This window comes from Petromyzon marinus, chromosome 40 (genome assembly GCF_048934315.1).
Source record: "Petromyzon marinus isolate PM22_M1 ecotype Great Lakes invasive population chromosome 40, UKy_Petmar_22M1.pri1.0, whole genome shotgun sequence".
Taxonomy (NCBI): Eukaryota; Metazoa; Chordata; class Hyperoartia; order Petromyzontiformes; family Petromyzontidae; genus Petromyzon; species Petromyzon marinus.
In genome coordinates, this window is record NC_133706.1 from 11529419 (window position 1) to 11555696 (window position 26278).

The window sequence follows — 26278 nt, forward strand, 5'->3', positions numbered from 1 at the left end:
GTAAGATCCCGGCTGTGAAGTTTGTTTTGGGGAGGACACACCGAACTCTTTGGCTAGGCTCGGACAGCGGCAGCAGCCCGATTTATATAAATTGGGGGGGGGGGGGGGTCGACGGGAACGCAGCCGGCAAGGAAGGCGGAGGAGGAGGGGGGGGGAGATTGTCAGTGGACTGGAGGAGGGTGTTAGATAGAGGAGCCCCCGTCCACGAAGATCCGAGGGACACGGGGTAGATAGAAGGGGATGTGTGACGTCTACCCCGGGGCTCCTGAAGAGAATGGTTCCTGCGAGTGCAGATGTTGAGGGATTTCAGTAAAGCCCTTCTTAGCCGAAGATCGTCTCGTGCGGGGGAACTCCCTTTAATCAATTGATCCTCGTGGCCTCGACCCGCAGGTGACGAGGCCACGAGTTCCGCTCTGGGCGATGTCGTCTGGCAGTACCATCGCTACGGGCCCCGCACTTTCAAGGGCCCCGCGCTGTCAATTCCGGCTCAGTTATTCTGCACTTGCTCTGTTACTCTAGTACTATACCGCCTTTTATGAACGACTGGGTGTTTAATGTTATCGATTTGTCGTATTATCTGGCTGTAGAGCAAATGAAAAAATACAATTGACTATGCAAGTTAAAAAAAAACGTGTGTTTGTAATATTTATTTATTTAGAGCCCCTCTATAACATATGCTACAGGCCCCCGAACGAGCTTAATCTGGGACTGGTTTTACCCATGAGACCACGTGAAGGGAGTTTCGGGGTGAGGCTTGCCTGGGGCGAGATAGACGCGTGAGTGACCTCGTACCATCACACTTGACGACGTGAGCAGTATTGCTCATATATTATTGGTGGTCATGAGCCAGTGGTGGAAAATCCACCCCACGGTAGCAATCGCTGCGTCTGGGAACCGAACTCGTCGTGTACTGGAGACAAATACCCGCCAAAGGAATGTGGAATTTCCATCAATGGCTCGCCGGGGGTGGGGGGGAGGCAGCATAGATGAGTTCTGGTTATGGCTCGCTCGTGGGTGATTCCCTCACCCACGGAAATGACACTGACACTCAATCCCTGGAGCAGGCTCCTGCATTGAGATTGATGGATCACATTCTTAATTGTTTTGCTTGATGGAGAAAACCAAAATGCACATAGCGAACTCCTGAATTTGAGTGAGCGCACACTTTCTATAAATAGCATAATTTTTGTTTACAATTGTATTTCCTGGTAATGTGTTTTATGTGATGTTTGGACCACAATGCTGGAACTCAACAGTAGTAGGCTCATGCAGTTGCTGGTATTATGAGTTCATTGAGTTCAACTTACAGGTCTGGTAGTTTCTTGCAGGAGTTTCCTGGCAACTGTCAGAAACTGCTGGTCTCTGTAAATGGCTCTACACTGGACATGAAATGACTGCACGTTGTTCATGATATGGATGTTAAGCATTTGTTCGTATGCTGCTGGAAAGTTTTACTATTGTTCTACTGACAACATTGTAGCAAACTATACATCTGTCAGAATTTGTCAGTTCTAATATTTCATGTCTTACCGTTGTTGTTTTTTTCAGAGACGCCTTCATTCTGCAAAATATTTGTGACGCGTGGAAAAGAGAGCTCGCCAGAGGAACTGTGAAAAAAGCTTCATAGCATCGGATTCCTCAAAGACAAATAAAGATTGTGAAAGAGTCTGATATTTATGCAGCGGTGGTGGGACATGGGGTCATTTCGATATCATTAGGCCAAATGTAAATGGTGACTCCTCTGAGAAGACGGAGTGGATGGAGAGATTGGGTTTCTCTGTGACGCCTTCCTCCTGAACACTCGTCGGAAGGTCATGGGGTTAGAGCCATCATACTGCAACGCAATACTTTTCTAATAATCATGTTAGAATTTCATTCTAGCCGATAGAGACGCCAAAGCCTGATATTGTCTCCGACGGTCTGTAGCCATCGGCAGACTAGAATTTGTGTTTGAAGATTTTTTTAAATATTTTTTATGATATACACTTTTAAATGTAACCTTCACTAACCTGCTTCCGTACCTTCCTTAAAACCCATTTCTTCTCCCTAGCCGATCCTACTGCTACTCCCTGCCCCCGCCCCCAAGCTACGACCAGGCCTACCACTACCCCTACCCTGACCCCTATCACTACCCAAACCCCTCCTTAACTACTCCCCGCCTCTTCTGTCAACATAACCACACCACCACTTTTAATAACCCCAATCTTCAACCACTATCATCTTATGTACAATTTAGTAAGTGTTGTAAAGCACCCTGGAATATACGAGATAAGAAGTATACATTCAGTTTTTACATCTCTCCGGTACTGCAGACGTTTAACGGAAGATTATTAGTCTGAAAAAGAGCTCCTAAAATGTCGCTGGGAACACCAACGAGCAACGATGCTTGCCTCAGCATTGTGCACAGCCTCATGTGCCACCGGCAAGGCGGGGAGAGTGAGTCCTTCTCGAAGAGGGCCATCGAAAGCCTCGTCAAGAAGCTGAAGGAAAAGAAGGACGAGTTGGACTCTCTCATCACGGCCATCACCACAAATGGCGCTCACCCCAGCAAGTGCGTCACCATTCAGCGGACGCTTGATGGCCGGCTGCAGGTGGGTCGTGGGACCAACTCCGCGCCACGTTGCCACGGAGGCCGTACATATTGGCTGTTGTTTTTCAACGAATATTTCTTTGTGGCTTCTTAATTGAATATAAAGTCAAGTGCTGTAAAGAAATGATGTGGGACTGTGTGGTTTGAGTGAATTAATGATCAAATCCGACTTGTTTTTGCTTGCTGGGCCAAAAATGAGTGTTATAATGAAATAAGTAATCACATTGATAGTGATGCATCGGTTATATTCTAAAGAAGCTGCATCGGAAACAAAAAGCCACATGTTTATAACCTTCGGAGGCTTATGAGTTATAAACATATATCATGAGAAATATCTGATCCTGTTTGTGAATATGACTTACGGTGGTAATCATGTTGCTGCATCTGAAACCATTTATAACAGTCTTGCAGTAAATATAGAATCCTATTTTTATGATTCTATCATTTACCAGCCTATAGCTTTTGTGAAATTAATCTTGTTTTCAGCCAGCAGAGGTTCACTCTTGGGTCAGATTTAAGTGTTAATTTTTCCAATTTGAAAATAAAATAGAAATCAAAAGCTTTCCAAAACGATGCCAAAGCATCATGAGTGCAGTGATACAAGTTGTTGATCCTGCGCCCACGAGTATGAAGAGTGCAGTTGCTGCCATGCATTCACACGTGTCATTTCTGCAGGGTTTTCTGTGTAGCAGCTGTTCATATAAAATAATCCTGCTTATACACGGTGGGGAGAAGCCCCGGGAGATTAATGCTCCAGCTTCTGTCCCCTGCTTCAACACCTGCAGCTTGACATTTGATTTTTTTGTTGATGCAAATTGGAGATTTCACAGTCTGGAGAGGAAAATGACAACAGCACCTTCAGGAAATGTTAAAACTTACTGCAAAATGTCCTTATGCGAAAAAGTATCAATATTTGGCTTGTAGATTCATTGCCACAGATATTGGAAGGGGCATGCTTCAGACTTATTGAGGCTGGTGGCTTAAAGCTTCTATTCACAACAACTGGAGGGGGGCGGAGGTTTGTAAAGTATTCTGGGTATTTTGCATTTGATGATAGGTGACCTTAACATAGTAACTTTAATCCATAATTCATGTCTGCAGACAATGTTATTTGAGGGGACCAGTTGATGTGATATTTTTTTCGATCTCCTAAGATCTACGATGATTAAGTAGATTCATATTTCTGTTTTTTTCCCTCTTCCAACGTTTATTTTACTTTTCCATCCAAAATCTGTGTCCAGCTTTCAATTTACCACTTTATTTCATTCAGCGTGATGGTGAACCATTTTAAACGCTTCTAATAAGTAAAACTATTCCTCTATTTCAATCATACATCCGTTGCTCGCGGTACCCAAGTAAACTGTATTTACGTGTTAGAGGTTCGTGCGTTTTTGCTTTGAAGGCTCGTTGTGATTCTCACTTGTTTTGTATTCGCCACGGTGTCTGTCGATGTGTCAGTGTCCACAGCAAAACTATTTCAGCAAGCATTTTATTACTGATCAAGTATGCCACCTATTTGCACAATTTTGTGATTTCATTCATGGCCATATAAATGATGTATTTTTAAGTGGGCAGATAATGCTTAAATATTCAGCCTCAATTATATTTAAGTCAGTTGAACATCTACAATTCATTCTTAACCAATAGCTTATGGTTTAAGAATCCATAAACAGCATGGTACAGATATTCTTGGTTCTTTTGGTGAAGTCGCGTAGAAGGGAAACAATAAAATAATAAAAATATAAATCAATAAAATTCTCACGAAGTTTCGACTGCAACACAAGCAATCATCATCAGGTGTGAAAACCACAGCGAGAAAATTTTCTTGCTGTGGTTTGTGACTTTACCGAAAGAACCAAGAATATGAATCCCTGCAGTCACGAAAGCTTTAAATCAAGAGCATGGTACAGTACAAAATTTTTCTGCAACTGCCCTCTGCTGACAATGTAGCTCTGCCAGGGGCGGAGCCAGGATTTTGACTTTGGAGGTGCTGACTTAAATTTTCTGAGATATCCAGTGTATGTTTTCCAATGGGCGCCACAAATGTATAAAACAAATTTTATTGGATTTGAATGCGGAGTTTATTAATAGGTCGGAGCCGCTGGTGTGGCTAATAAGCTCGATAAGTTCGAAAGGCTGCCACTCAAGCAGCCTGCAGGGCAGCACGAGGTGGCAGCCAGCATTTTGCAGCAGCTGGATATCCGGTTATCCCGATTACCGACTTTTCCAAAATTTCAAGGGGGGGCTAAGCCCCCCCCCAAGCCCCCCCTGTGGCTCCGCCCCTGAGCTCTGCCACAGCCTTTGGCGCCTTTTTATGCATGATGATTTACAATCTTCTTAGCTTTCAAGACCTGATGAGATCAGGCTATTTCTGGGTGGTTTCGTCTCAGGCAGTTAGTTATCAAATACTTTCCAGTGTGTTTTGTCACTTATTTTTTTCGTCCTTGAGCATTAAAACTTTTTTTTTAATTTCATGATCTTCATCATCAGCCGTGTACGGTATCTAACAGTACGCACGGTCTTAATTGTCGTGCCCTTTCTCTCCGGTTTCAGGTTGCCGGTCGAAAAGGCTTCCCACACGTGATCTATGCTCGCATCTGGAGGTGGCCTGATTTGCACAAGAATGAGCTGAAGCATCTCAAGTTCTGCCAGTACGCCTTTGACCTGAAGGCCGACAGCGTCTGCGTTAACCCGTACCACTACGAGCGGGTCGTGTCTCCCGGCCTAGGTACTGGCTTAGGTACTCTCTCCTTTGTCACACATTCACAGACACACGGTGTTTCATCCAGTTTTCGCCACGTTTTCGTCAAATTAATAGACAGTGCAGTGATCTCTTGGGATTAACCACGACTTTATAACAATGTTAATTGTGTGCAGTATGTATGCATTTATGGTATACATTAATTGTACTGGTAGGAAACGTAGTGGACTGGAAGCCCAACCGGGATTATCACAGGAGGCAGGGGATTAATTGTGTATGTCTGTGGATGTCTGTCCACGTGTATCCGGACACCCGGATATATAAACACATTCCTGCGGAGGGAGCTGGTAGGAACGTTGGGTTGCTTGGTCAATGGCCAGGGTCAACGGCGGCGTGGTGTATTCCGCAAATATGCCCGACTGTGAGGGCAGGCACAAGCCGGCGGGAGTAGGTTAAACGTTAAGTTTTATAAGGGCACCACGGGGTGACCATTCCCTCCCCACCCAGCCCCACCCCTCCCACCCCCCACCCAGCCCCACCCTCCCCACCCAGCCCCTCCCCACCCTCTCCTCCCCACCCAGCCCCTCCCTACCCTCCCCTCTCCACCCAGCCCCACCCCTCCCACGTGGACAGACATCCACAGACATACACAATTAATCCCCTGCCTCCTGTGAATTAATCTCAGTTGGGCTTCCAGTCCACTACGTTTCCTACCAGTACAAATGCGCTCCTAGTGGGCATTACTGGTAGGAAACGTAGTGGACTGGAAGCCCAACCGGGATTAATTCACAGGAGGCAGGGGATGAATTGTGTATGTCTGTGGATATCGGTCCACATGCATCCGGACACCTGGATAAAATGGGAGGGGTGGGGCTGGGTGGAGAGGGGCTGTGTGGGGAGGGGAGGGTGGGGAGGGGCTGGGTGGGGAGGGGCTGGGTGGGGAGGGTGGGGAGGGGCTGGGTGGGGAGGGTGGGGAGGGGCTGGGTGGGGAGGGTGGGGCTGGGTGGGAAGGGGCTGGTCACCCCGTGGTGCCCTTATACAACTCAACGTTTAACCTACTCTCGCCGGCTTGTGCTCGCCCTCACAGTCGGGCATATTTGCGGAATACACCACGTGGTGCCGCCGTTGAACCTGGCCATTGACCGAGCAACCCAGCGTTCCTACTAGCTCCCGCCGCAGGAATGTGTTTATCGGGCGTCTATCCATTGCTGGATGAAAGCCTCCGCAAGCTGCAAATTTATATATCTTCTGTACAGGAGCTTATTTCATCGCTTCATCTCCGGCGACGTTCTCTCCCATGTCTGCCATTCAGTCCATGGTCTGACAATACACTAGAACGCCTTTAATATCTCATCTATGAATCTGTTCGCAGAGACCTATGGGTTTAAAATTGAATAGGCTAGTATAACCCATGAAATCGGAAGCAAATATTTTAAATGGTGTGAAATGTATGAATGGTTATTATCAACAAGTTAATTTTTTTATGGACTACATGAAACAATAATTATATTATCGAGTGTTTCCTCGTCGCACGTGTGAGTGTTCTTCCAGTGCTGCGATTTCTTCATTATTTGGCCGATAACATCTTAATATATATAGAGTACCGCAGAGCTTGGGCAATTGTTTGCGCTTTATCACGTGGCTGCGTTCCTGCTTGCCTGTGTTTTCTCACGCATCTTGAGTCGCTTAGCGAGAGTGATCGATTAATGTATGGCGTGTCAAAGGTTGAAATTAGTTTTGTATTGATTTACATAATTACAGTAGAAAGTATGCAGAGTTCTAATATACGATATGTGATTACTGTAGCCACATATTGAAGCACCTAGATGGTATAGTTGTTAGTCTACTTGCCACGGAGCTAGATGTCGGGGAGTAAAAAGTTCTAGACCCTCAGTAACCTCTTGAATTCCGCAAGGAATGAACTAGAGCACACTGCTGTAAAATGGGAAAAAATATCCAGTGAAAATCATAATTCCACAGGGATTGGCCATTATGTCTTCAGTTTCAAATGACTGGTCTCACATTTGAAAATTTGGTGTGACAGTAAATTATAATTGCCATCTCTACACACTGTAAATACACCTACCCAGGCAACTGTAGATACATAGATTTTCATTGGATGCAATGAACTCTCATTAAAGGGCATTTTTGTTGTATTTTATTGCACACTATTGTTTAATATTCTTGTGCTGTATTCTGACTTGTGTTTTACTGTCGATTATGTTCTGTTCACAGACCTTGGACAACTAACACTTCATGGATCTCGTAAGTGTTGTCCTTGTCTGTTAAATTATAAAATAGTTTAAGAAGTGTGTAACCGATAACAACCCGCCCCCAACACCAAGTGCCATTCAATACATCGCTGCGATCTGTTGTCACGATTTTATTCGCAATATTGTGTTTGTGTTGTTCCGGTTATTTCTTAGATTTTCTGTCTTTGTTTCATTGGTAAAGTTGTGCCCTCTCTATTAGCCCAAGTGCAACATTATGTAACAACATATACTCTGCACATCATCTGTATTCATCCAAAATGTATGTATTTGAGTGTAAGAATATAATTTAATCGGTCACTCGATGTATTGTTATTACTACTAAATTACAATCAGGTCATCTGGATATTGGATCACCAGCTAATTGTGTTGTTGAATTTTTGCATCAGTAATCGCCAAATTTCCCAGTGCGACACTTTGCTGAAAAAAGTCTTGATACCCATTTATATATTTTTTTCCAGACGAAATGAAGTAATTTTTACTAAAACTATACAAAACTTGGTATTTTACCAGGTAAGGCCCACCGAGCTATATAGCTCTTTTTCACAAGTTAGCCGGCCGTAAATGATAGCTCAAAGAAGTGACTTATCACATGGAAATGTACAGCAGCCAAATACTCTTAAACGCATGATTCGTAATGTGGAGGGATAAACCGGAGGACCCGGAGAAATATCCACACGACCACAGGGAGAGAGAACACGCAAACTCCAAATATCCAGGCTTCAGGGGTCTGGTTCGAACCCACGACCTCCCACATACCGAGAGAGGGAGTTAACATCTCGCCACCGTGGCGTTGTTATTTTGTTGCCGTCCCCCACTCTTGCAGCACCGGGTGGGCGACTAGTTAAGGAGGAGTTCATGCCGGAGTGTGTTCCGGTGGAGGGTCCCGGCCCATCGCTGCACGTCCCCGACGGTCACTCGTCCATACAGATTATCCAGCACCAGCCAGGGGGGGGCGCCCTGCCCGTGGGACCAGCCTCTGGGCCCCCCTCCTCTCAGCAACCCCCGGCAACCCCCTCCTCCTCGAGCGGGGAGCCGTCAACCTCCACATCTACCTCGGGATTCCCCGCTCTGCCTGCAGGTTTGCCGCGGTCTCTTCACCCACGGGGCAGACTTTGACGTGGGCAATAAAGATCCTTCATGCAGTTGTCCTTGGCCGGTTTTATCATTCAGGTCAAGCTTGGTCCGCTCCTGCATGCAAATAATCTATAAATGAGGGAGTGGCGGCTGAACAAAGAGAGCATTGTTAACGATTAATGGTTTTACAGCAAGGGTTGCAGACATCAGGATGGAAGTTAGACTGCTTTCCTACCAACAACTCAGAGTATCAACTGAACGTGCGACCCCAACAAAATATTGTTTATGACGTAGTTACTTACCTGGGCTGCGTTCTCAGCGGTTGGCTTCGTACGGTGTGAAAGAAGTTTCACATACATACCTCAACAGTAACAAGAATTTAAGATTTGTTTTTTATTCGGTCAAAGTAATTTCCAACTAAAATGAGCCTTAAGGCAGTGCTCTTTTCCCTTCAGATCTCAGAACCAGCGGTGGAAATTACATATTCCGATGGAGGCAAGTCTTTCCAGTAGACAGCCACTGTTGCCTTCCCAACAAAATGATAGACATTTATCGATCCTGGGGGGATGATGGGCTGAGTCAAAGCGCAAACTGGGATTTGAATTCGCAGCCCTGAGCCGCTCCTCTGCTGAGCCACCATAATGCGCTCTTTGAGACATCGCTACATTGCCGTATTAAAACCTACGGGAGCGATATCATTAGAGTGCTTCTATGACGTGGCTGATGTGGCGTTAAGGTTTTTCTGTGTCATAAACGAAGCTTCACATTCAAGTTAGCCCTGGACACAGAGCCTCGGTGTGTTGCTACAACATGAGCACCGTTTGAGATGTGAGTTGTATTATCCTTTAAACAACAAATATCACACTTGCTGATGATTCCTGCGCAACAGTGGCTTGCTATTTGTGCGTGTGCCTAATGGTGGTGGTTCTTTTAACTGAGCTTTCTCTTGACACTCTTGACCATTATAGTCCAAAATGTGATGTGATAATGCACAATACGGTCTATGAGGATGTATCACGCTGTTAGTTTTTTGAGGCAGCTGGGCCGGAATTTGGAAAAACTTAGCCCAATTTTCACCCAGGCAACTGGAGAGCGCAGCCCAACTGTTTCTGACGTAACATTACAACAAAAACACATTTAAGAATCACAGGTAAGAGGCAAACAAGACTTACACCATTAAACAGGAACACAAAACAAATATAAAAACGTAAAATCTTATTAATGGTCCTCATCCTATCCGAGACACTGTTCCAGGGCCCAACCAGACTGTTCTTAGCGATGCACCCTCCAGAAACAGGGGCCGCGTGTGCAAAGAGCACAAAGTACTTTCCTCCAGCCCCACTGCTGCCCCCCCTTGGCTCACCTCCACCCCACCATGGCAGTGTCGCGACTCTCGCTTGCCCACTCCAGGGCCCTGCAATGGAACAGCAAATTACACACGGCCAACTGTGTTCATTCCGCTCGAGCTTTCTGAGGAAACGCTCGCTTTAAGCTTTTTTTGCTCAAGTATAGGTTTTTTTTATTGAAACTATTGATTGCATTTACTGACGCCTTCTTTTAAATGTAATGACGTTAGATCCATATTTTGTTATGAAAATGGTTATATTTGACGGATGAACATGTATTGACCATACCCTGTTAAATTAGTGAGCATTGCTTTATACTTAGAGCCATTACTGTTTTAAGTGGTGCGCTTGTTCTCTGTGTCCGTTGGCATTTTATTGCCAGCTAAGTAGCTAATTGACTGTGGCACTTCTAATACTGCCAATTTATTGCCAGCTAATTGTTCCTAATGCGCTTAAGTGGCAGGAAACATGCTGACATTTATTTTCTGGGTTCTGAAGTCGAGGGCAGACTGCAGGAAAAGGACCAAATGGTGAGCGGTGTCTGTCCCCACAGGGTGCTGAGATTCTTCAGGACCTGACCTAAACGTGGGGGCTTATTGGCACAACGCACGAACCCCCTGGCTCCGATGTAGGGAACGCGTTTATCGTAGCTGCTGTGGAGAGAGTATTACGCAATACAAACTGCTGAGAAGAAATGTTTCAGTTATCACAGCGGTTGTCAAGCGAGCCCAGAACAAGAGCGAACGTACATTTAATTACATTTTAATGGTACTTGCTGAATATGAATGAACACATTTTGCATGCAAATCCATTTGTAGAGCACAATATTAATACGTTTTAGATGTGAATGATAGAATTTAATTTACTACAGTTTTGAGGCTATCCTGTCTCGTGCTCACTTTGCCATTCTCCACCGATGTGATCCTGTTTACATCTGTCTTTCTCGTTTCATTTACCATGCATTACTGTATGACAATGGACATGATATATAATCATTCTATAGAGTGTTGATACTACATGTTTTATAATTACATTCAGCTTCATGATTATCCTGCACTTTGTTTCATTACCTAGAAGGATGCTATATTAATTACAGTTGCTGATGATTTCAGGTGCTTATTAACAATTATAATTGGCTGTCATGTTTAGTAATGTATCTTCATGGTATTGAATGAAGAAGAAATCCAATAAAACAACCGGGTGCTTTTCTATTCCATTATTACAAGTAATATTGATCTATGGCACAAGTTGAAAGCTATATTCTTGGTTTTCACACCTGATGATGATTGCTTGTGTTGCAGTCGAAACGTCGTGAGAATTTGATTGTTTTATATTTTTATTATTTTATTGTTTCCCTTCTACGTGACTTTACCGAAAGAACCAAGAATATGAATCCCTGCAGTCACGAAAGCTTTAAATAAAAAAGTTGAAAGCTGCTTGTGTAAATAAAAATCTGATAATTTAATTATTAAAGCCATGCTTCTGGCTGCAGGGTTGGGGTGCAGCCCTCATGCAAGAGCCCTTGAGTCCACTGCTAGATGAGGGCCTCCCAACACCGTGCGGGTCATGAAAGTTAATTTGACTTACGTAAGACTTGATCAATGTGGGTTGATTGAAGGTGGGAAGCATAGACGTTGGAGCATAGTCCAGTACAAGCACTTAATTGCATTACTGCCCTCTGCTAGCAAATTAGCCCCACAGCAAGCCCACATCATCTGTTTTGTGCATGGTGGTCACAAATGCAAGCACTGTTCAGGCTCAAAACCGCTTAGCTTGCATGACCTGACGAGATCGGTTGCATTCCGGTGGACGTTCTTATATGTAGCCATTACATTAGGGCCTTCCCCGCTGCTTGCCGGGCTCCATAGACTAACGTGGAGCACATTGCAGCATCGCACGCTCACCGTCACGTCGCCAGGGTCAAGTGGGCTCTGACGTCGTGAACGAGAGCGAGGAAACTTTAGCCTGGCTGTGATGTCGCTAGCGGCGCTCTAGTGGTGCATCCTGAAAGTCACGTGGTTGTGACGAGCGAACTATGAACCCGGTGAAACCAGCCACCCGAGTTCGTTTCCGGGCCACTTCTAACTTCAGTGCCGAGTGATATCTGAACCGATGTTGGGTCCCCTGCTTAACCAACCCATACTGATCAGGATGGCGAAGAATGGTCAAACAACCCCCGTGACCATTGCAGCGATGGAGGCCCTTGTCCGAGACTGGTTTGACAAGAAGCTTACAGCCATGTTGAGCTGCTTTTGATGAAGAGCCTTGATATGTATCACCAAAATAACAGCTGTATGTATTTTTTTAGCTCTATCTCCCTTGAATTCGAGTAACCACACTGGGCAGATCAAGGCACGGTTTGGTGAATACGTAAGGATGGCACTGATCGCTTCATCGGTAGATGGTCCCAGAAGTTGACTCCACATAATTGCTGAGATTTTTGCAGATGTGCCTTCAGCTGGGCCACCAAATGCGAGCCTGTCCTAAAAATATATATATTTATATATTTCACGTGGCCTTCAAAGCCAGAGAGGGTGTGGTGGTGACATATAATTTTGGGATTTCCCCCCAATAGAAAGCTTAATTTTCTCAATTATGATTCAAACGTGGGTCAGACGGCCCAGCATTCACGACACAATTGTGTATCTGGTGTATCTACAGAATAGGTGAACTATACTTGTCTTTTTTTGGGTTGACCCTGTAATAATTTAAGTAGCAGTTCAGCATATTTGACAGCAGAATCTATAATGTCCTCTACAGTTGCCAGGCCACCATCCTGATGCCAATTCTTTACTGCTTTTTTGTTGTGATGCCCATTATTGTTATTTTTGTTCACCATTATCCTTAAAATGACAACTAAACACATGTAAAATAACACTGCTCTAAGATATATATAATAAGTGATGTGTTGGGCAATGGCCCTTCATCATTGCACATAGAAGCCAGAGATATATGTGCTATGAATAAAGGCCACCACTGCCAATGTCAGCAAATAACAACTTAATGTATTGCTTCAACTGCTGTAACTGCATGTGCTGCTTCTGTTTAAATGTCATTCTTGCATAAAGTTTTATTATGATTATTCATTCCCTGATACTGCCGTGAGGATTGTTTGCTACCATTTGCATTTTCTCATGATGTAACCACATTTACATTTGATTGTAGTGATTAGGAATTAATGTGTTTTTTTAATCAATACAATTAAAAGTATTGCTACATTTTGGACTTGTCATTTGAACACACGAGCCGGTCAAGAATAATTGAGATGAATGTTAGTCTTCTTTAGCGGATGTCTAAGAAGTCACAGCAAGTGGATTTTGCATTTAACATATTGCACTGTGGTAAGGCCTTTGTATTATAATAACATTTAACATAGTTGGCCATGGTCAAAGCAGACCTCTTAATTTTAAGTTAACATGCATTGCAGGCCAAAGTGGCTCATTACTGCCCTTGGTCCAGGGAGACAGGATCCTACCCATATCGAGCAGCCAGCAACAAGCCAACCAACCCAACGGATTTGCAGCTCAATCGCAGCCTTTCCACAGTGAGTGCATGGTCTTCATACACACCAGATGTTTGCACTTTGCGCTGGTTGTCTAATTGGCATGTTTCTGCCAATTTTTAAGCAATGGCATTTAAATTATTTTTTGAATAATTGTCAGATAAACATTAATTACAGAAAAAAGTAAGGTGAGTGTTTAATGATCAAATCAAATACGCGTCATCCGTTTTAAATGACAAATTAATATTGTTGAAAGAAGGCAATCTTAGACCGCATTCAATTTTATTGAGTCACGATGAGGTTTATTCCCTGTTGAAGCAATGTTCACTGGGTACTCTGATGTTCGGAGCTGTAGCTACCTATGAAGAAGGTATGACCGAAAAGCACGGTTGATGAAACATTTTTTTGAAAAGCGCTATTTAACACACACTGCCTTGCGTCAATCTAAATTTGCTCTTTTTTTTTAAAGAAAATAAGATGTGCAGAACGAGAACCGGCGCGCGGTAGCATTCATTTTATTTTATTTTCACAATTATTAATTACCAATCGACCCTGATTAATTGCACATTAACGCTTAAGTCCTTTGGCTTGCTGTCTCAGAGGAGGAGGAGGTAACCAACGTAAGCCCCAAAGCAGGAACTACACCGTCCCCTGCCAGTGAGTCCTGTGCTTCAAGCTCCACTCTCTGTCTTCTAATTTTATCGGCTTGCATGTAGCCACTTGTGCACCCCTCCCCCCCCCCATTGCTTCTGTCAGTGCAGCCATTAACCCCATTGCTGTTATGTAGGTTTCACCATTGGGTCCAAGAAAAACACAATAGGAGCATAAATAACGGTCCCGTTACTGCTGGTGAATTACCGGTTACCATCTGTTTAAACGCGTTAACTAAAAATCGGAGGAGATTCCTGCTGGGTGTGCAGACTCGTACCCCTTTTCCACTGTACAACCGAGCCACGCTGGGGCTGTGCCGAGCCAACTCAGCTCGGCTACGGAGGCGGCACCAGGTAGTGTTTTCCCAGTGCAGAAGCCGAGCCGTGCCTTTGCCAACACACGCAATAAATTAGGTTACGTGGGACACACGTAGGTTATGGGTGACGCTGTGTTCACGTTGTGTACCAACTGATGTTACGCACAATGAACATGTCACTAGCCTTGGCTGCTTAACCCTGAGCCAAATGTCTACTGGACATCTGTGAAAAAGAGCTTTATAGCTCATCGGACTCCTCCAGTATGAATAAATATTCTGATTCTGAGATACAGATGTCTTGTTTTGACCATTGTATCTCAACAGGGTTTTGTTCCAACTCAGCCACCATGGTGACCGCACATTTTCTCGGCTCGGATGCACGAGTGGAAAAGTGGTACCGAAGGCCATGTCCACAGAAGCACGTGTCTGCTTGCTCGATAAATGCAACATTCTCCCATTGTGTGTTTGTTTTTCCCCATCGACAAACTGATATATTTTATTATTTTATTGGTTCCCTTCAACGTGACTTTACCGAAAGAGCTAAGAATATGAATTACTGCAGTCACGAAAGCTTTAAATCAAAATTTAGGTGTGTGGTTCCCTTTGGCTCTATTCCTATGCAGGTTCAGCAAACCAATCACAGATAATGGTGGGAAGAAAATAGAACTTAAAAAGAGCAGCGCTTTATAGGATGTGGCATGTTACCATCATTGTACAGTGATTATTTTGGTCATTCCCACACTCTTCTATAGACAATATGGCATGTGCTAACACGTTATAATTGTCATTGAGAGAGATGCATTTCCACGGCTATGGTAGGAAAATATCCGTGGGCAATCTTTCAGATCCAGAGATCTCCAACAGGCTGGCTTTGATTTAAAATCTGTGCGATATTTAGGCGGCATTGTTGCAAACGGTTTGCATTGTGTGTTAGAATTTGTTACACCACTTTTGGAAGTGGCGGTGCGCTTTTTGTCACATTTCCCGCGTGTGCGTATCTTGATACAGGTAGCGTCACAAACTGGACGGGCAGCAGCACAGCCACCTACACCCCCTCGATGGTCCACCATCAGAACGGGCCCTTGCAGCATCATCCTCCCCTGCACCACCCCAACCACTACTGTGAGTTTTACTCATCCCACAAGGTGGACTCTGGCTGTGTGCACAATTGACTCTTGGAGGCTCACTGTACCGCCGTCGTTAAATATGTGTTTAGTATTTTAATAAGGAAAACCCACTTTTAAATTGCATATTTCCTTACCTGTACTAAGGGCGTGTCAGTTGTCTCGTGCTGATTTTAACAGGAACAAAAAAACTATAAAATTTGTGTTTTGCCTTCGGAGGATTTTATGGCAGGACACGGTAAGCAACTTGAAAGTTTATGAGTGGTACAAATCGAAATTAAAAAAAAATTTGACCCAACAAGAGGAGGTTGCAATGGCTAGGCGCGCACCTATACTGGATTGACAGGTTCCCAAGACAGGCATTTGAGTGGTGCCCAGAGGTGGTTACCACAGGGAAAACTTAAAGCCAGGCAAGTGTATGTCATAATGCGTGACATACGCTATGTCACGCATCATTATGCTCCATTCTGGAAGCCTCGGTTATATGCGGGTTACTTTATTAATTGTGCGGCATGGCTAGAGAGAGTTTTTAAGATATCAAATTACGTTTGAAATATTGTGAATTTGTATTGTATTAACACTGTTAAAAATGTAATATGCAACTTAACAATCTTTTCCCTTTATTTATGTTTTAAAGAGATCTATAAACACAGTATTAAAAGCATATACGTTTTTTTTAATAAACTAATACCTTTTTTTTTGTATATGTAATATCTAACATTCAGTGTATGCATTTAGGCGAGATTCAGCACGTATATATCAATGCAGTAATCGGTGCCAAACACAATAGCCAACATTTAAATTGAATGAATGTCAACCATCAGTTTAAAAAAGCACAGAGAGCTGCTTGCCATAGCACACGAAGGGGTGTTCAGGTTCAATGATGGTGGATAAGAGTAGTCTGCTGTTGTTAGTCCGCTGTTGTTAGTCCGCTGCTGTTAGTGACGCATTGTGGCTTTAGGAAAACCAAAAATCATCTGGCAGTTCAATAATGGACGATCAGAGTCTCCTGCACAGCCTTTGTTACAAACCATTAACATTACCAAATCGTCCATAACTGTATAGAATTGCAATACATCCAATTATGAGAGTAAATTGTGAATCTGTGTTGGTGTCAACCCTTGGAAAATAATGTTATAATTTCTTTTTTAAAATAAAGGTCACTATCAAAACACCTTGTGACATCCTACATGTACAGGATTTCAACATAGTCGCCTGTAATTACATTGATTCTTTCTTTTACTTTACAGAATTTCAATGACTGTTTTTTTTGTTAAGAGCCAAAGGCATTATTTTACGTCGTGCATTGTAATTCAAGTGTTTACCATTCCCCCGGCGCTCTCCGGAAAAAAAACACGCTCGGACAATGCCATAGAACATCGTGTTCCGTTTGGGAACGCTCCCTTTTGTCGCGTGACATATCTCGGCAGACGAAACTCGAGCGACCCCTTTTTGACTAAAACCCGAGCGAGGACGTGCCGTGCGCTCGTGCGGCTGTGTACCGCTCGCTCGCGCATCCGATTGGCGGCGACGGTGAAGAGACGGCGGTGTGGCGGCTGGGGACGGCCGGGCGAAGCGCAAGTGGGGAGGGGGGGGTGCATTTGTGTTCGCATCGGGGGACCTGACCTGTATTGAACTGCGCTGCCAAATAGGAAATAACAAGAGCCCAAGGCTTTATGCAGACCTTCACTCTTGAGTAAAAAGGACGCCAAATGTCTGCTGCAGATGCTTTCTGCGTAATGGGATGGAAGTGGCATCGACGAGCGCTGTTTGTTTCTGGACTGTGGGCTGCGAATGCAGTGCGTGCTTACGAGGGCTGGCTTGGTTTTGTTCGTGATTTTAGTTTTTTTCTGCATTGCAGCATTCTTTACAGTTAATTTGACCGATTTACAGGCATTGTATTTTGCTATTCATGAACCGACTGCTGTCAACAACAATACCATGGCAACAGTATTGCGGGTATTGTAAAAATATAAATCTCAGCACAGCGATCGTACAGATCAGGATGTGTTCAACGTATTAAACCTTACCTTAAATTGCCAAATATGAAAAGCAGAAAAGAATGAATAACTTAACGGTGGGTTTCTCGTTTGGGTTTACTCTTCTCCGACTCCTTCCTCCATTATTCACAAAGACTCGTGGCCTAGTGCCTGATTAGAAGGAGTCTGATCAAACGTAATAATAACAAGCTTCACAGGAGAGAACAAATACACCTGATGTCTGCGAAACTCAAGGAGGTGCAGGAATATCTTGAGACGAGAAACAAGCGAAGGGAAAATAAAGGCGAAGAATGGGGAGATATTGACAGGGCCAGAGGAGATTCGATGTAGATTCATTGAGACACTTCACGATAAGGAAGGCCAAGCGTGGAGGTTTAGAGGAATAAGTAGAAGCTGTTAACAAACGGGCCTGACACTTTAGACAGCCAAACAACAGCAACCATTAAGGACAAGAAGAAACAGCAAGGCTGAGTATATAGATGGGGTAGCTGAAGAGTCTCTGAAAATCCTTGGAACAAGGCAACACAATTACTCATTGGCATCTGCAAAAGCATGTACGAGCAAGTTGAATGATCAGAACATTTTACAAAAAAATTGTCGTGGTGCTATTGAAAGAGAATCGGAATGCAGTGGAGTCTGCCGCCCACATGAAATGTGCTTTGTTCCACATAAAACCTCTTCCTCTATTCACCATGTCTATCTGTATAATTCACAGACAATGAATTCGACTCCTTCACGATTCTCAGCCATCTCTTTCGTTACCTTAATTATTGTAATTTACTAAAATGTGTCTGCTGCTTTTAGGACATTTGCACTTGATTGAATGCATGAAAATGCACTCCCCCCCCCCCATTCTCACCTCGCTGATGGCAACGATGTCCCAGTTTATTTCCGAGTTCATGCTCCAGTTCGTCGAGCTTTTATTCTTTCAGATAGAGCCCTGTGGGTCGTACGTCGCAATTACGTCAACTCGACTTGTCCCTTTCGTCACCCAGCGGGTTCCTTTACACTCGACGAGTGTGCAAACTTTTGATTTAAAGCTTTCGTGACTGCAGGGATTCATATTCTTGGTTCTTTCGGTAAAGTCACGTAGAAGGGAAGCAATAAAATAATAAAAATATAAAACAATCAAATTCTCACGACGTTTCGACTGCAACACAAGCAATCATCATCAGGTGTGAAAACCACAGCAAGAAAATTTTAAAAAAGTGGCGTTTTTTTTTTCTTCAAATTTTCTTGCTGTGGTTTTCACACCTGATGATGATTGCTTGTGTTGCAGTCGAAACGTCGTGATAATTTTATTGTTTTAGATTTTTATTATTTTATTGTTTCCCTTCTACGTGACTTTACCGAAAGAACCAAGAATATGAGTGTGCAAACGTTTAAAATTATCTACCGCCTCTTATGATTGCACAGTGGATTGCTTCACTATTCTGGCAAATCGCCCGATGATGCTTGATGTAATTACCAGTGAAACGTCGTACTACTCAAGTTGTAAATGTTGTGGATTTACTCTCCAACACACCGGTGGGCTGAAGTCGTAACTAACTGGCGCATTGTTTACATGACAAACCTTACTGGCTGTGTCGGGTGGTGGAGGGTTACGACACATTTATACTTAGGCAATCTAACCCAGACACCTGTTTTATGAATAATATTGGTCGTGAAAGCCTGCGTGTTGAACGGTGTGTACGTGTGTTTTTGCGAAGAGTCGAGGTGCCTAAACGTGTTTGTCTGGAACATTTTGTTTTCAGGGCCCTCTCATCACAACGAGCTCACCTTCCAGCCGCCAATCTCTGCACACCCGGGTGAGGGGCTTGCGCCTGCAACGATACATTGATTGATACGTTGAGACGAGGGCCTTCTCAATCCCTGTCGTCAACACCACATGGGAGCCCTTGTGGCCAGCGGTGTGAAGCCGTTCCGTTACTTTGCCTTGGCTGCGTTTGTTTTACAAGCAACGGTCCAGGAAATTTACAAATAATAAATGCTTATGGAAATTCATATTACAGACACATCCAGCAGTCGCGTCTGGTAAGGTACGCTCTGGGTACTCCCACCTCTTCCAAGACATCTGACGAGTGTGGAAGAGTAGGCCAAATACCGTCCTAGTTGGCGGCGGAGGGGGGCCCTCCCGCCAGCATTGGCGTCAAAAATCGAGCACAGGGCTTCACCTCTACAGACATTCGGTGTCACTTTTTGTTTTACAATCAATTGAACGTGTCGTTGCTGTTATTCTGCTTAGAGTTCGTGGACACTAAAAAGATTCCCAGTTTGAATGATTTAATGCATGAAAATGTCATCCCGACCGGGCTTAAATTTCTAAATATATACAGATGGAAGGGGGAGTTGCCATGCCCTTATCCTGTGAAAGGTCACAGGTACGACACAGCTCTGGGTGCATTGATGCAAAAAACGAACAGAGCACAGTAACGTCCTGTTTGCGAGATGCTCAAGTGGTGGCTATGTTTGGCTATTTCACCGTGAAGGCACATGGGGGAGTGAGGCTGAGCACTGCTCAGCTGCAGGCTGGATTTGTGCAGCTGCAGCCTGGAATTGTGCAGATTGTGCGGGCCCGAGGTTATCCACGCACATCCAGGCACCATACGGTGTATGAGGTGTCACACATAACGCCGTGCCAAGGAGTCCGGTGTGAACATCGCCCGCTGGGTGTTTTGCAGTACCGGATGTGGATTCTGAGTTATCCCGTCGCGTGTGGGTGTTTGTCAGGCGGCCAAGGACGTAGCAGAACAGCCCAAACGGGACCCTTCTTAGGAACAGCCCACAAGACTCTTTGAGGTGTCCTTTGAATAAACAAATGACCTGCTATCGGTCTCAATTGGAAGTTACCTTGCATGCATTTGAGCTCTGTGCAACGTAAAACCCGTGTATTGTTTACGTTGAACACCTTCAGCGGGGCCAGAGTTCTGGTGTTCCATCGCCTACTTTGAAATGGACGTGCAAGTGGGGGAGACCTTCAAGGTGCCCTCCAGCTGCCCCGTGGTGACGGTGGACGGCTACGTGGACCCATCGGGAGGAGACCGCTTCTGCCTGGGCCAGCTGTCCAACGTCCACCGTACCGATGCCAGCGAGAGAGCGAGGTGAGCGTGCGTGCGTTCACCTGTGCTCTACCGCTGCCAGGGCTCGATACAAACAATGGCGAATGGTTATAGGGAAACCGCTGCTTGTATTACCGGTGATGTCGGAGCCAGGGAAATAAACCGTGTATACCGGTGGATTAAAACTTTCGTTGTAACAACAGAAAAGTCCTCTGTTGGTGAGAGCCATTCTCTCTACCCTTGTGCTGAGAAAACCTCTGACCTGGATTTGAACTCGCAACTTGTGAGTGGCTCCACCAGCATTGCCTCCTGGCCAAATAAACACTCCCGTGAGCCATGTAAGTCAGGTTGTCATCACATGTTGACAAATATATTTCAATGAAACTAACAGCCCACGCATTCTTTCGACGCCTCCCTCCCCCGCCAGCCAACGAGCCAGCCACACTTTTTTCTCATTGCGTATGATGTAATAGTATGATAGCGTATCCCACGCATTTGCTAGGGATACATGGCCAGGGTGGAGGATGGGTGGGAGGGGAGGCGTCAGCATGAACCCTGCCCCTACGCTGTAGGATGCGGGTGACCTCATCACGCGGACGTGCGTGGTATGCATGAAAGTTGAACTTGTTTCGCAACGTACGTAGCCATCCGTGCTAATCGGTTGTGGGGGAAGGTGCGGGGGAAAGTGCGGGGGAAAGACAACAAACTTAACATGATAAGCAGTTCTAAAGAACTGCTCAGGAACTACTTGTTGCGGTGATGTCACCACCGCACACGCACGCTCATCTGTCCACAACTCACGCAGCCAGGAAGCCAGTCAGCCAGCAAAACTACTTTCTAAAATATGATTAGAATTACTCGTTTCTTTTAATTCCCATATTTGAATGTCCAAAACACAAACCTAACCAACTAGATGAAGAGGTGAATCTTCTGTTACAGTGAGGAAAGAAAGTATTTGATCCCCTGCTGATTTTGTACGTTTGCCCACTGACAAAGAAATGATCAGTCTATAATTTTAATGGTAGGTTTATTTGAAGAGTGAGAGACAGAATAACAACAAAAAAATCCAGAAAAACGCATGTCAAAAATGTTATCAATTGATTTGCATTTTAACAAGGGAAATAAGTATTTGACCCCTCTGCAAAACATGACTTAGTACTTGGTGGCAAAACCCTTGTTGGCAATCACAGAGGTCAGACGTTTCTTGTAGTTGGCCACCAGGTTTGCACACATCTCAGGAGGGATTTTGTCCCACTCCTCTTTGCAGATCTTCTCCAAGTCATTAAGGTTTCGAGGCTGACGTTTGGCAACTCGAACCTTCAGCTCCCTCCACAGATTTTCTATGGGATTAAGGTCCGGAGACTGGCTAGGCCACTCCAGGACCTGTGCTTCTTCTTAAGCCACTCCTTTGTTGCCTTGGCCGTGTGTTTTGGGTCATTGTCATGCTGGAATACCCATCCACGACCCATTTTCAATGCCCTGGCTGAGGGAAGGAGGTTCTCACCCAAGATTTGACGGTACATGGCCCCGTCCATCGTCCCTTTGATGCGGTGAAGGTGGCCGGTCCCCTTAGCAGAAAAACACCCCCAAAGCATGTTTCCACCTCCATGTTTGATGGTGGGGATGGTGTTCTTGGGATCATAGGCAGCATTCCTCCTCCAAACACGGCGAGTTGAGTTGATGCCAAAGAGCTCCATTATAGTCTCATCTGACCACAACACTTTCACCCAGTTGTCCTCTGAATCATTTAGATGTTCATTGGCAAACTTCAGACGGACATGTATATGTGCTTTCTTGAGCAGGGGGACCTTGCGGGCGCTGCAGGATTTCAGTCCTTCACGGCGTAGTGTGTTACACATGAGAATATTGTTACTCATAAAGGAAGGCCCTCTCTTTTTTTCTGTGTCACCGGTTATGGACTGTTCACTTGTATTGATTTTCCTATTTTCTTGGATGAACGAGATAAGCACGTTCATCTTCTCAACTAGATTGGCTTAAAGTTCTGGGTTACGGAAGAGAAAGCTTACGAAAATCAAACATTTGATGCCAGTTAAGTTTGCAAAGACACTTTTTTTTCAAATATAATTAAGATCAAACATTTGTCAGTAGTAACCAAGAGTGACTTTGAGACTGGCTAATTATCACTGTGTACTCTAAACCTTTGTAATTGTTCATCCGACACCATCCTAATACAAACCTCCCATGTAACGTACTGAAAACAGCCAGGACCTTTGAAGAATATACACATTTTGATTGTAACGTCTCGACATTTTACGTGGCAGAATAATTTACCAGACAGATTGATGTGACAACAAGGGATTATGATTATTATTGTAATTATTACAATTATTTAGACCCAGGAAAGCTTCACTTAATCTCAGTTGGAGCCAGTGATTGCTATGTATATTTGTAATTTATGGGTAATTTTTCAAATTTGGGAATATTTGTACCTTGACACCGGCACGCAACGGCCTACCGTTTCGGATCTCATATCGACTGGTTCGAACCGCGAACTGCTCAACAGCGAACGCGCCGCCGCTGGGCCACATCACCGCGCCATGAGATCGTAGTTGCTATGGGCACTTTGCCTGTGACACCCTGGTCTATGTAGTGGGCGATATAAAACTCACCATTTAAAAATATTTTCAGCTTTGCCTTCTTCCGAATGCTTTCTGTTATCTGCTGATAATGCGGATGATGGGAAGAGCTTAGCTTCAGCCGCCATAAATAAACAAAGAGGACCACAGATCACTGCTTGTACAGAGCGGATGCATTTGGTTTGCGTACAAACTGACGGGGTGACGCTGGCAGGTTGCACATCGGCAAGGGCGTTCAGCTGGAGTGCCGCGGCGAGGGGGACGTGTGGGTGCGCTGCCTCAGCGATCACGCCGTCTTCGTGCAGAGCTACTACCTGGACCGCGAGGCAGGCCGCGCGCCGGGAGACGCGGTGCACAAGATTTACCCCGGCGCCTACATCAAGGTACCGCGGCGGGCGTGACGCGTCGCCTTAACTCCTCTATCGAAGGCTGAAACGGGGGAACCTGTCTGCAATTCTGGCACCGCCCGCTGCGTGCGAGCGTTTCCGTGTCTTGGACGTTTCGCTGTGCCCGCCAGGTGTTCGACCTTCGCCAGTGCCACCGGCAGATGCAGCAGCAGGCGGCCACGGCGCAGGCGGCTGCAGCGGCGCAGGCTGCGGCGGTGGCCGGAAACATCCCCGGGCCGGGCTCCGTTGGGGGCATCGCTCCTGCCATCAGTAAGCGGCAGCTGTCGTCTTCGTCGGCAACGCAGCATTGTCTATGCGAACGTTGGTGGTAGTAGAGATGACTACCTCGCCTGGTATACAGCAGTTCGTGGGTTCGATCCCGACCCTGACGCCCACATATTTCCAGTTTGCGTGTCTCTCTTTCCCCGTAGTCGCGTGGATTTTTCTCAGGGTCCTCTGGGTTTTTCCCTCCAGATTTAGAAACATGCGTTTACAAGTATTTGGCTGCTAGAAATGTCTTGCATGATATGCCACTTCGTTGAGCTATTATTTGTGGACAATTCTCTTTTGAAAAAAAGGAATATAGCTCAGTGAGCCTTACCCGGTAAAACAAAGTTATAGCAGAAATAGTCTGAATACAATGTTAAAGGAACACTTCCAAGTGCCTTTTTGTTGTTGCACGTTATGCTCGTATGCATTCGTGTACAGTACACAGACAGGTGTGGGAAGCTACTCATCTGGTCGGCATCCTCAGCTAGGGTGAAAATCTCACTGCCATCTCAGAAAAATGAAATGAAGTCCCTTGCTAAAAAACAACTTGGAGAGATGATGGGTCCAATTAACTCCTCACGATTATGAGCTTCAAATGCCATTCGGGAGGGGATAGTGGGTGACTTGGCGGCCCATCATTATTCTGGGGACAATTGAATGAGTACCACTTTGTTGGAAACCAATAGTGATTGCCCCTTTTGGAGAACCTGGCCGATGTCATAGAAATGTGGTATTTACATTACCGGTGCTCTTTTTTGCTGTAACTGGGAGGAGATTTGGACTTTTGTTTGCACTTGTTGCCGTTATGAGCCACCAGGTTGTGCTCGTCACTCGTGATGCTTCATCTGTAATGATTGTGGCTCAGAATTGTTAAGTTCAATGGGCCCTCATTTCTCTGACTTGTCACCAACTCATGATGATACCCAAGAGCTTTTTTTCTTTGGTTTTTTCGGTAAAGTCACGTAGAATGAGAATAAAATAATAAATTGATAAAATAAAATAACACAATAATATTCTCACGACGTTTCGGCCACAACACAAGCGGCCTTCATCAGGTGAAGGGGGCGAGACTGTCTGGTAGGACAGCGCTGGAGTGAGAGAGCCACGTTCAGATCACGGCTTTTAAGCTGTGTGAGAGGAACAAAGAGCCTTGACAAAGGGATTAGCATAAAATTTAGCATTGAAATGGCTGAATGATTAGCTTGTGACTGGTCACAGAAATAGCTATGTTAAAAGTTAAAGCACACATCCGCAGAGGCACCCATTGTTAAAAGGAATTAGCATAGAATTTAGCATTGAAATAGCTAAGTTAAGGCATACACATCCGCAGAGGCACCCCTTGACAATGGGATTAGCATAGAATTTAGCATTGAAATGGCTGAGTGACTCGCTTGTAACTGCTACAGAAATAGTTACGTTGAAGTCAGAGCATACACATTCACCGAGGCACTTAGTACAAATCAAACAGGAGAAAAAATGGGTGGATTCTTACCCTCAAATTTCCGTACCACGGATAGCTACGGGCCCCGTTCAGACGGACGAGTTCGTCCATGGTCGGAACAGAGGAGGGGGAGAGAGACAGCTGCGAAGCCCTAGTATACTCCATGTTGTAAACCATACCATTAACCGTGGTGTGAGAGGTATTAAGAGGCAATGCTGGCGAAAGAGCTGCGGTCTGAAGGTCATCGTAAAATTACAATTAATTAAGAACAGAAATGATTTAACACATCTTTCCAGTGGTTACTAAGCCTGAATCCATCTTCTCGGTTGAAATTGTCTCTGTGCTTGTATATGTGAATGGCCTCATGAACGAATCTCTCATGGTAGCCAGTTGGTTTGCAAAGAACCTCCGTCTTGGAGAAGTCAATGTCATGTGAGCCCACTGAATTGTAACAGTGATCTGCCACGGCAGAGGAGTTCGTCTTACCGTGTTTCAAGTCTGCTTTATGTTCGCGGATGCGGTCCGAGATATGTCTTTTGGTTTCTCCAATGTAGCTACTACCACAGAGGCACTTTAGTTTGTAAACGCCCGGGTACTGTATGTCTGGAAGAGCATCTTTTACAGATGGAACTAAATCACGGATTTTGTGTACTGTGTTGAATCGGACCTGGATCTTGTGTTTATTCAGGATTTTGGAGATCTTTTTAGTGACCCCTGCAATGTAGGGTAAGGTGATGGTTTTGAGTGGCTCCACAAGAGGATCCTTCTTCATGACTGGAGTGATGGCTTTGCGGATTGTGTAGTCGGAGTAGCCATTAGCCCTGAGAGCCTGGTGTACGTGCTTGAGTTCACTGGTAATGTGTTCCTGGTCGGAAATGCATTGGGCTCTATGGTATAGAGTCTTGATGAGGCAGTTCTTCTGGGATGGATGGTGGTGGGAATCCGGTT

The 26278-nt window shown here is 44.9% G+C and overlaps 1 protein-coding gene across 5 annotated transcripts in view; it reads left to right on the forward strand.

Annotated features, from left to right (window-relative positions):
• Positions 1–26278, forward strand: part of LOC116950786 (mothers against decapentaplegic homolog 4-like) — a 38289-nt gene that overhangs the window by 855 nt on the left and 11156 nt on the right. For 2 of the 5 annotated variants that reach the window (XM_032968848.2, XM_076073142.1), the window contains exons 2-12: positions 1549–2591; positions 5144–5330; positions 7527–7556; positions 8388–8642; positions 13412–13528; positions 14087–14143; positions 15462–15575; positions 19332–19385; positions 20492–20678; positions 23448–23616; positions 23751–23889. In XM_032968848.2, the coding sequence (XP_032824739.1) occupies positions 2355–2591; positions 5144–5330; positions 7527–7556; positions 8388–8642; positions 13412–13528; positions 14087–14143; positions 15462–15575; positions 19332–19385; positions 20492–20678; positions 23448–23616; positions 23751–23889 (1546 nt within the window). In that variant the 5' untranslated portion in view covers positions 1549–2354. The remainder of the gene's footprint in view (positions 1–1548; positions 2592–5143; positions 5331–7526; positions 7557–8387; positions 8643–13411; positions 13529–14086; positions 14144–15461; positions 15576–19331; positions 19386–20491; positions 20679–23447; positions 23617–23750; positions 23890–26278) is intronic. The other 3 variants (XM_032968849.2, XM_032968850.2, XM_032968851.2) reach the window with 3 other exon arrangements.